Here is an 11,866-nt window from a genome sequence, read left to right as displayed (position 1 = left end):
TTCTGAATATGGCTGCGGCGCGAGGAGTAGTGCACACTGGAGTAGCCAGCGGGGGCGGTTAGTTTCCGCTACCGGCGAATTAACAGCTGCTAGGGCCGGCTCTATGAGGGGTAGGTAGCCAGTAGACGCAGTGGGCAGCACTATCATAGCTGCAGAGCCAAGGGATGCCCCTAAGGCGTTCCAGATGGCCTAGGCATTTGCCTAAAATGCCTAGGCCTAGGGCCGGCTCTGGCTGGATCACTGCTATTTCAGCAGATTTGATTATTCACATGAGGGAGAAGTAAATATTGTATATTACGATCTCCATGTTATTTATTATGTGGTGTTCATGAACAGTAATATAAAATAAGGTGTATTTCAAACAGTGGTGTCATATGTAGACTAGATGACTCACTGATGGTTATTATTAACCCTATCTGGATGTGTATAGCTCAGAGTGCATGCAGGTATTAGGGAATTTATTTACCTATTTTTGGATGATATATGAATTTATTAATTCCTGCATTATATGCCTAGACTGTAAAACATCGGCGATACATGATATTGTGGCTAATTGCAATGTATATTTTTTCAATTAATATTATTATTTCATTAACCCAATAAGTTGTACATTGGGTTTATATGTCTTTTCCGGACAATCGACTGTGGTCCTTTGCTTACTTCATAACATGAGATGTCACACTCCCAATTATAAACAGAAAAGAGAGAAAAAGCACTCTCATAGTGTAGTATTAAAAGTATTTAATCACATACACAAAACACTCACACATAAAAATGGAGAATTACATTAAAAACTTTTCAAACATCTGCTCAAAGTAGCTGCTTGTGAAAATGGAGGTCGCTGTTCCCTCAACGCGTTTCATCTCTTACTCAAATTGGCAGGACTTCTTCAGGAGTAATCAAATCTGCTGAAATTTTTTAATGTAATTCTCCAGCAGCTTAACCACAACCCTCCCCCCCACAACCTAACCGTAACCCTCCCCCTAGTGCCAAACCCTAACCCTCCCCCTAATATTTACCGTCGGAATGCCGACGGTCAGGAGTCTGGCGCCGGGATTCCAACTGCCGGAATGGTAACTACGTCTCATGTGAATATAGTGATGGTGAGGTCACGTCATCACACACCAGGCCATCAACCAGCACTAAAGTAAACACACTATACAATATACATACCTCCTAAACTTAGTGAAGTCATAGCCGGGACTGTCCAGTGCGCTGAAAATGGTGCATGGCCTCGTGACATGGGGTGTAACGAGAAATACTGTACCTCCGAACCATGCCCCCGTTTTCGTCATGCTGGGGGCATGCCCAGCATTTTGGGAGCTGCTGGGCTACCCTAGTTCCTGTGAACAGATGCTGCCCGGGTGAAAGGGGGCCTCCTAACCTTCCCGCCGAAATCCCGACAGCAATAGGAATCCTGACCGCCAGCATCCCAACATGGGGTTAGGGCGAGGGTTAGGCACTAGGTCAGAGGTTCCCAAACTCTGCAATTACAGTCCAGGTTTTAAGGATATCCATGCCTGAGTCCAGATGATTAAATAAAATTGACTGTAGTACTAATTAAATCTCCTGTGCTCAAACATGAATATCCTTAAAATGTGGACTGTAATGTAGTCTGGGAACTCCTGCACTAGGTAGTTAGGCTGCGTGGGGGGGAAGAGAGTTGGGGTCAGCTGTGGGAGTGGAGGGTTATGGGTTAGGATACTTACCTTCAGGCGTTTGGATTCTGTCGGCCTGGCTGGGCCCCAATACTATTGAGGGTCCGTGGCCTAATCACAGGAGGCGTGGTCACACCCCCTCATAAAAACCTTTTTGCAGCGCCGGAGAGGAGACTGACTGCTGCTGCTCCCACTGTAGCTCAGCACACCTGGTACCCGCTATCCCCCCTCCCCCCCAGCGCCCATGGCTGGATATCCGTAAAACTTGGGCCGTTAAGGTACCTTGAAGACCGAGTTTGGGAACGTACATCCATCTACACATCTCAGCATGCCGTGCCACAGTTTTGCTATGAGGGCATGCTAAAACTCTGGCAGGGCATGCTGGGATGCAGGGTCGTAGCTAGGGTAGTGAGGACGATGCCATCGCACAGGGCACCACAGGTCGGGGGGGCTGTTTGGGCCTGTAAAATTTCTGTTTATTATCATTCTCACTTGTAGCTTCCTCTTATTTCATCCTCAGCATCTCCTGGCCTCTCCCATCTCTTCCCTGGCCCTTTCCCATGAAGCCATGGCCCTTTTTTGGATGCATTATGTCCCTTTGAAAAATGAAGGGGGGCACCAATGCTCTTTCTGACGCAGGGCACCAAAAAGTCTAGTTACGCTCTGCTGGGATGTGTAGTTCCACAGCAGCTGTAGGGCCGAATGATGAATACCAACCTCTCCCTCCTCTGTATCCCAGGTGACAGCTGTCACCCCCCCTTCCCCTCCCTAGACAGGGACGCGCATTAATAGCTTCACTGAGGAAGGGATAGCTTTATGCAGCTGAGTGAACGGTTCCAGCGTTGGAGAAGTCAGGACTGATCCCCGGGCCGTGCTCTGCAGACAGCTCAGCTGTGCTGCAGAGAGGGAAGACTTACATCTCTATAGTCGCTGCAGCGATAACATTACATGTATGGGGGCATAGGAGCTGGAGCTGTGACTCCCAGGCAGTAGTAGAGGCAGCAGTAGCAGCACACACATTACTGGGAGCCGGCAGCAACATTGTTTGTGCCCAGAGTGACGTGAGAGGAGGCAGCACCACTCCAACCAGCACCCGAAAAGCCTCCTCCTCCAGATCCCACCTGCGGGTCCTTCATGGGGGACCGAGAATCACCGCCGAATCAGGCTGGGTGAGGGGAGGCAGGCAGGGAGACTGAGGCAGGAGCAGGCAGTGCTGCTGGGCATTGCACATCGCTAATCATCGCTATGACTTCACCTAGTGGCACGGAGGAGAGGACAGTGTTGCAGGAGCCCTGGCAGCCCTCCTGGGGTGACATGATGTTGCAGCGTGTGAAAGACACCCTGACCTGGCAGAGGCCCCTGCACAGCCTGGCCACCTTACTCTGCAGCAGCCTCTTCCTCTGGTAGGTACTGCTAGGGGAGTGGGCACACACTGGGCTGTGTGGGAAGAGGTGGGCAGGTGATGGTTACAGATGACAGAACAATGCACTTGCTCTGAGGATGTTTATCACACCGACGGGTGGAGCTATTTGTGGTGTTGTTGTGCTATTTTATGGCATAAATTAGGCGAGGTTGAATGATTTGCCTTAGATCTTGTCATGCACCATGTCACCAGCACTGCATTGTCATTCAGCAAGGCCATGTGGGCTGGAATGATGTGCCTCTGCTTCTGATCTGGCACATACTGTACAGTATATGTAGATAATGACTGTTCATTTCTGCCATGTAAGTCCTGCTCGTCTCCCACAGCTCTCTATTATGTACAGTAATGTCATATTGCAAATATAGTGAAACAAAAATCTTACTTGTGCAGCACTGGCAATAATATCTTATTCTGCAGTAAAAACCTACACTTAGATGCGACTACCGTATCACATATTGCTACAGTGGCATAAGACAATTAGAACCAAAATCATTTAGCAAAAATGAAATTAGATACTTGGGTAGCCCAGGTTTTTTTCCCCACCACTTTATTTTACCCAAAGCTATTATTACCCAATCCGCATTTCTCTGTTTACAGATTCTTTCTAAAGTGTGTGGCAGCACAGGTGTGCACCACTTACCTGCCCCTACACACAAATCCAAGGGATCACTAGCACCTACAAACATTTTGGTGAGAAGTGGAGGTAACGATTACACTTTTGCTTCTGAGGACGCAATGGTCATTCAGGTTCTCTGTATTATGTGTAGTGGCGAGAAAGGCTCATAGCGCTGAATGATCTTGGAACTTCACACAGCAGCTCTACCTTACCAATGCCACTATGTCACTTGCCCGCCGTCTGGAGATTACTTTGTACTATTGGTGAGTCTCTACAACTATATCATAATTGAGGATGGCTGTAATGTGTCTGTGATGCACAGTAGAAGCCAGCACCTCCCTAAAGGCTCCCATTACAGACAACGGATAACAGCCAAGCGGAGAACCCACCACAAGGTAAGTATAGTGGGATGGGATCAGGGAAGGGACAGGGATGAAGGGGGCAAACCTGAACCTTTTGTAAGACGTGTTCAATACTACTAGTGGTATATAACGCAGGAAAACACTTTGAACCTAGATGGAGGAAATTCTAGAAAGTGTATTGGCATCAGGAGTATATTTCAAAATTCTTCAGTGTCACAAGGTGGATGGAGCAAAATCTCTCAGAACAAGGTACTGGCTTGGGACCCACACCGCCTTTGATTTGTTCATGTGAAAATGCTTTTCCTGTGGTATTCTACGCAAAATTCTAACATACCATTCTATGCCATATCTACATCTAGTCCTCCATATACTGTAATACATACAGGTTTCTGTTCATCATACAGCCCTGGTTAATTAGGTATCTGACTCGCTGTGAGTTGCGGTGATGGATAACAAACTACCAGAGTAATTCAGTATTGCTCAGGTGGGGGGACAGCTGCACTGGAAAAGCATCTGTCCCCACGAGCCCTATTACACTAATTTTGTCATTAATAGCAGCAAAAGTTTACACCACCAGGTATGACTCTGAGCTCACACCTGCGCCCTGAGAGGGCCGGTGGAAAATTAGGGGCTCCAGGAACTATCTGTATTTCTTCAACCAAACTTTGGTTGCAGAAAGATTGAGGCCCTGATTCAGGCCCTGAATAACTCACCCGCACATAATAATACCCACCCACATAATAGTCCACCATGCTTTCACAAACATAACAGCAATACCACTCACACCACTCTCCATATAACATTAAAACCACACCTGAATAAGATTTATACCCTGTCAAAGACGGAATCAGTATTCAAATCCCGACAGCGGAAGCCCGGCAGGGGTGAAAATCCTGAAGCTACAAAAGGTAAGTATTAACTAACCTTTTTTTACCCCCTAACCCTCCATTAGGGGTGCCTAACCCTAACCTCCCCCCCACGTGCCTAACCCTAACCCCCCTCTAAGTGCCTAAACCTAAACCCCCTTCCCCGCAGCCTAAACCTAAGTCTCCCGGGGGGTGCCTAACCCTAACCCCCCTTCCCCTAGCCTAACCCTAACCTCCCGGGGGGTGCCTAACCCTAAGTCCCCCTCGGGAGCCCCTAACCCTCTCCCCCGCCCCGCGGCTGTCTACGCCTGGAGCCCGGCTCACCTTCAATCGGTAAGCCGGGTGTCGGGCTCCCGGAGTAGGTCTAATGACAGACGTCGGGATTTCGACGCCTGTCATTTGTACCTTGCCGGGATTAGACAGTCGGGAAGCCAGCAGTCGGCATTGCGACCAACGGCTTCCTGACTGCATCCCGTCAAAGACACCTTGGCTGTCCTCAGGGGTAAAGCTAGGAGGGCTGGAGGGCTTGAGCACAGGCCTGCTCCCCAAATAAACTGCTAGGCCACAGACGTGGAGGAGACAGCAATGTATGCGTGTCTGTGATGAATGTGTCAGTCTGTGTATATGTGGGAGTATGTGTTAGTGTGTGTATGTATGAGAGAGGGAATGTGTGTGTGTTCCTCACATCACACTGGGTGCGTGCCCAGTGCTTCCCAAGCTCCTGGGCTGTTCTCAGCCTCTCACATCAGTGTAGCGGCATCCATTCATCGCTGCTACGCTGAGTGAGGGAATGTGTGTCAGTGCGTGTATGTATATGAGAGAGGGAGTGTGTATTAAGCTTGGTACACACCTCACCGAAATAGCTGCAAATCTACTGATCTAAAGATATATCTGCAGTCTGTGCAGAACATATGTTCTGCATACAGACTGCCCGATTCGTCGTGACTGACGTTACAACTGGGCAGGGATTTACATACGCAAACTCAGTTGAGCTGTCATTCACCTCCGGCTCGTGCAGCAAGTATTGGGGTAGTCGCCTGACGGCCAGTATGCACAGCACGGTGCCCCAATATATCTGCAGATATATTGGTCATTGGTTGTGCAGCACAGCGGACACACTATGGCCCTCATTCAGAGGCGGTCGTAAGCAGCCGCTTGTTCGTACGCCTAACGATCGAGAATCAGGAAAAAAAACAATCGCACGGCTGGGCGATCGCAACCAAAGTGACGCCCATACATGAGCAAAGCACCTCCTCTAGCTAACAAGTGATAGCAGCTAGTGATCGAGTCAATTGTTGTCAGTCGTTGTCAGTCGCTGTATGTTAATTTTCTTCTGGTTGCGGCCGCTTGTGTTGTGTGCAAATTACATAAAAAATTAACAAAAAACGCATAGTAAAAGCCATCCCCATGAAATATATTTATTCTTATTATTCTCTAATGCAAACGCAACTGAATCAATTACAAGCCAATTAGCAGTGTTATTAGCAACTACAAACGATTATTAGCTGCTTGCATTGTGTGGCACAAAATAGAAACATCAAACATAACATCAGTCACATTCGATAGTATCGATTGTAATCTGGTGCTTGAGAGAGCACATACCCAACCTCAAGCTCTGAGATCAGCCAGGCCTCTAACCTGCTCGCAGAGTGACGTTTTACTACTTCCGGCCTTCTATGTCGGTCGTAGCAGGAAATTTATGTACGCGCCTAAAACACCCTGAAAACGGTGAGGAACGCCTGCGTTTTTAGACCACCACCCCCGTCAACACCCACAAACGGCCTTTCATGTCAATCAACTCCAGGAAGCCACTTCCTGCTCGTAAGCCATACGATCGACAGCATTTTGGATCGCAAGGTCTCGTACGCACATGCGCCCAACTAACCGTATGCATGCGTGGTTTGGAAACATCGGATGCGTACGACCGAGCGGCCGCCTACTATCGACTCTGAATGAGGTCCTATGTCTGTGAACGACGGCATTCACAGACATATCGCTGGTACACACTGGCCGATGCACACACGATGTATCGGCCATTCAATTGAACGGCCGATATGTCGGCCAGTGTGTATCTAGCATTAGTTATGTGTATGTATGAGAGAGGGAATTTGTATAAGTTTCTGTGTGTACGAGAGAAGTAATGTATGTCAGTGTGTATGTACAGTCAGGTCCATAAATATTGGGACACTGACAGAATTTTCAGATTTTGGCCTCTATTCACCACCACAATGGTTTTGAAATGAAACAAACAAGATGTGCTTTAACTGCAGACTTTCAGATTTAATTTGAGGGTAATTACATCCAAATTGGGTGAACAGTGTAGGAATTACAACAGTTTCAATATGTGCCTCCCACTTTTTAAGGGGCCAAAAGTAATGGGACTATCAACTCAAAAGCTATTTCATGGACAGGTGTGGGCTATTCCCTCATTATTTCATTATCAATTAAGCAGGTAAAAGGTCTGGAGTTGATTCTAGGTGTGACATTTGCATTTGGAATCAGTTGCTGCCAACTCTCAATATGAGATCCAAAGAGCTGTCACTATCAGTGAAGCAAGCCATCATTGGGCTGCAAAATGAAAACAAACCCATCAGAGAGATTGCAAAAACATTAGGTGTGGCCAAATAAACTGTTTGGAACATTCTTAAAAAGAAAGAACGCACCGGAGAGCTCAGCAACACCAAAAGACCCGGAAAACCACGGAAAACAACTGTGGTGGATGACAAAAGAATTATTTCCCTGGTGAAGAAAAACCCCTTTACAACAGTTGGCCAAATCAAGAACACTCTCCAGGAGGTAGATGTATATGTGTCAAAGTCAACAATCAAGAGAAGACTTCACAAGAGTGAATATAGAGGGTTCACCACAAGATGCAAACCATTGGTGAGCCACAAAAACAGGAAGACCAGATTAGAGCTTGCCAAACAACATCTAAAAAAGCCATTACAGTTCTGGAACAACATCCTATTGACAGATGAGACAAAGATCAACTTGTACCAGAGTGATGGGAAGAGAAGAGAAGGAAAGGAACTGCTCATGATCCAAAACATACCACCTCATCAGTGAAGCATGGTGGTGGTAGTGTCATGGCGTGGGCATGTATGGCTGCCAATGGAACTGGTTCCCGTGTATTTATTGATGATGTGACTGCTGACAAAAGCAGCAGAATGAATTCTGAAGTGTTTCAGGCAATATTATATGCTCATATTCAGTCAAATGCTTCAGAACTCATTGGACAGCGCTTCACAGTGCAGATGGACAATGACCCGAAGCATACTGCAAAAGCAACCAAAGAGTTTTTTAAGGCTAAAAAGTGGAATGTTATGCATGGCCAAGTCAATCCCCTGACCTGAATCCGATTGAGCATGCATTTCACTTGATGAAGACAAAGCTAAAGGGAAAATGCCCCAAGAACAAGCAGGAACTGAAGACATTTGCAGTAGAGCATCACCAAGGATGAAACCCAGCGTCTGGTGATGTCTATGCGTTCCAGACTTCAGGCTGTAATTGCCTGCAAAGGATTTGCTACAAAGTATTAAAAAGTGAAAATTAGATTTAGGATTGTTTAGTTTGTCCCATTACTTTTGGCTCCTTAAAAAGTGGGAGGCACATATAGAAACCATTGTAATTCCTACACCGTTCACCTAATTTGGATGTAATTACCCTCAAATGAAATTTGAAAGTCTGCAGTTAAATCACATCTTGTTTGTTTCATTTCAAAGCCATTGTGGTGGTGAATAGAGGATAAAATATGAAAATTCTGTCAATGTCCCAATATTTATGGACCTGACTGTATATATGAAACATAAATTAATTTCATGTATGTACACAAACTTTTTTTGATGTACAAAATTATGAAAAATATAGTATACATTGACCTTCAGGCTATGTGTATAAGGTGTATATAATACATAAATGCATACTGTGTTTAGATATGGGTCCCATTTCCAAGATATTTAATTATTTTATGCAAATATTCCAAAATACAGAATATTCCAATATCCAAAATACCCCTGGTCCCAAGCATTTTGGATATGGGAGACTCAACCTGTATATGAGAGCGGGAGTGTGTGTATGTGTGAGAGAGACAATGTGTGTCAGTGTGTATATGTATGAGAGAGGGAATTGTGTATATGAGAGAGGTAATATATATCAGTGTATGTATGAGAGAAGCAATGTGTGTCAGTGTGTATATATATATGAGATCGATAGTGTGTGTATGTGTGAGTGGCAGTGTGTGTATGTATTAGAGCAGGAGTGTGTGTATGTGTGAGAGCGGGACTGTGTGTATGTGTGAGAGCGGGAGTGTGTGTATGTGTGGGAGTGTGTGTCAGTCTGTATGAGAGAGGCAATGTGTGTCAGTGTGTATATATATATGACAGCGGTAGTGTGTGTATGTATGAGAGTGGGAGTGTGTGTACAGTATGTGTGAGAGTGGGAGTATGTGTGAGAGCGGTGGTGTGTATCAGTGTGTGTGTATGAGAGAGGCAATGTGTGTCAGTGTGTGTACAGTTTGTGTGAGACGTTCTGGAATCCATATTGGATAACACTGGAGACCAACTCAGCTGTCTTTCACCAGATTATCCCAAAATGTTTATGATGCTTCATGTTTAGAACATGACACGTGATGACACCATTCTTAGACAAAATCCAGTGTATTCAGAGCATATGTAGGGGCAAACGCAGGATTTGTAATGGTGTTCCCATATATGTCCGTGTTTCCATATATTATTACACAGAATTTATACTTATTTGGATGTATTAGTGTCAATTTAATGATTTTTTTTTAATAAAGATTTATTTTTTTTGTTTCTACACATTTGTATGTATGTTTATGAATACATTGTTATTGTATACAAGCACAGATAGGCTATGTTTATCGATCATATTGTAGCCCTGTGTTTTTTAATTCTCCAATTATATGGGTTCCCAATTGGGTTCACTCCCTGATAATCTAGTATCTGATGTTTTTGTGCCCCATAATACTTTCTCTGTTAACTGCAAAATACTTTGGGCCTGATTCAGAGGTGCACACAATTGGAATGCAGTGCTGATGTACACATAGTTGTGCTATTTGCAACTGCATGTGTGAAAAGTCCAGAAAACTCCAATGACGCATGCGATGCACAGAAAGTATGCACAAAGATTATGTTGTGATCAGGGCACACAGGGCCTGATTCAGACCCGCTCGCGAGCGCTATGCACTCGCAAGCGGGTCGATGGTGGCCCAGTGCGTATGCGCGAGACCCGGATAGCGACGGGCAAGCCATCGCTCCAGGTCTCACACCAAAGGGGGCGTGCTGTTGATGTTGAGTGACAGCACGCCCCCTTTGGTGGGCGGGCCGGGTGGGGTGGCTGCCCAGACGGATGCGTTCCCATGGGAATGCCTACCGTCTGGTGCCGGCCCCACTGACATCACAAGTGATGTCAGTGGGAGTGCTTTCGGCTCTGTTAGAGCCGATAGCACTCGAGGGCTTGCGGCAACGAGACCCTACCACAAGGGTCTCGTCGCAAGCCCGATGGTCACGATGGTCTTCACCATCGCGACCATCTTCCTGGCCACTCGCTCTAGCTGTGGGTGGTCACCCACAGCTATGCAAGCAGCCAGGAGGCCGCTCTAAAAAAACAGAAGGCCGGCCCTGATTCAGAGCGAGCGCTCTGTCAGAGCGTCCGGCTCTGAATCAGGCCCACAGTGTCATATATGGGACCTGGGAAAGTCAGTGTTCTCCCCAGAAAATGTTGTAAGCTGGGTGGCATCAAGAGTTGGCCGGGAGAGAAGGGGGTATCCCTCTTAAAAGCAGTAGCATTAGCATCAGAACAATTTATTTGAAGGTCTGATCATTCACCAGCATGATGTAGATGGAGATTTTTAAAATAAGTAGCAGGTGTGTGTTTCATTTCTATAATGGATAGTTTTGTAGCTAATAAGATAGGGTCTCTTTCTGTTAAATTAACATCTTGCCTTGCCAAACTTAAAGACAATTTAGAGAAATGAGGCAGCACATCCGAAAGCATCATAAGAGAACCTACAAAATTGTATGTTCTCATATATTTGCTTAAACCTTCAGCTGTGATGTCATTTCGTTCAGTGGCCTCTCTTTAGGGTTGCTATACGTCCCGGTTTTCCACGGAATGTACCAAATTTGCAACCCATGTCCCGGCAGCCTGAAAACCTTCTTTGGGACGCCCAGTTATCCCGGTTTCGCATTCGGTGGCAAGCGGCAGCAGTTTAAATTTGGAGCTGGTCATGAGCCAATCATGGCTCACAAGCTGGCAGCCAATCAGAAGCAGACGTGATGGTCCAATCACTGATCGCTGCGTCATAGCTCCTCCCGCCCTGCTGTCAGACGCCGCTGGGCAGAGCCTTAAGTTATGCGGTGGCGGTCGAGCGAAGAAGACAGCGAATGAGGAAGAAAGTTTGGCGGCTTCAGCCCAAAAGCAAAAGAGAGATGAGGACCAGAGAGTGCTGCAGGTGGTGGGAAGAAAAGAGCTAAACAAAGCTCCCCACTGCAGCCTCTCCCAGCTTACAGGTAGGCGGCCTTGGCCACCGGTAATTTTGCCTCCCTCCTTCCCCCTAGACCACCAGGTGTCGGGCATTAGGTATCACAACACAGCCGAATCCAGGTTGCCCTTACCTGTTCCGGTGACGCTGGAGTCCGGGCTGATGTGTGACAGTGGGCGGGAGATCCCCGGCACCCGCTGTCAGCTGCTCCTCTTCTCACCCGGCGGCTGTGTGCAGGCGGCCGTGGCTTCCTTAGAAGCAGGCGCGCCACTCTGTTAAATATTTAAAGGGACAGGCACCTGTAACGGAAGCGCTGATTGGGGACTAGTTGAACTCTGACCTATAAAAGCAAGTTCCGGGGAGCACTCCAGTGCCAGAGTATAGGCTCCATTACCATACTCCAGCGTTCCTGTGCATATCCTGATTATTGGTTCTGACC

The 11,866-nt window shown here is 46.7% G+C and overlaps 1 protein-coding gene across 1 annotated transcript in view; it reads left to right on the top strand.

The window, feature by feature from the left end:
* Nucleotides 1-2,875: 2,875 nt before the first annotated feature.
* LOC148473412 (reticulophagy regulator 1-like) overlaps nt 2,876-11,866 on the top strand; it is a 98,314-nt gene continuing 89,323 nt past the window's right edge. Inside the window, exon 1 of the mRNA XM_088459629.1 lies at nt 2,876-3,061. Coding sequence (XP_088315755.1) covers nt 2,904-3,061 — 158 coding nt within the window. The 5' untranslated portion in view covers nt 2,876-2,903. The remainder of the gene's footprint in view (nt 3,062-11,866) is intronic.

Source organism: Taudactylus pleione, unplaced genomic scaffold (genome assembly GCF_031769625.1).
Source record: "Taudactylus pleione unplaced genomic scaffold, aTauple2 ptg000917l, whole genome shotgun sequence".
Classification (NCBI taxonomy): Eukaryota; Metazoa; Chordata; class Amphibia; order Anura; family Myobatrachidae; genus Taudactylus; species Taudactylus pleione.
Note: the sequence above shows the minus strand (reverse complement) of the source record. Positions and strands in the feature narration are given on the sequence as shown.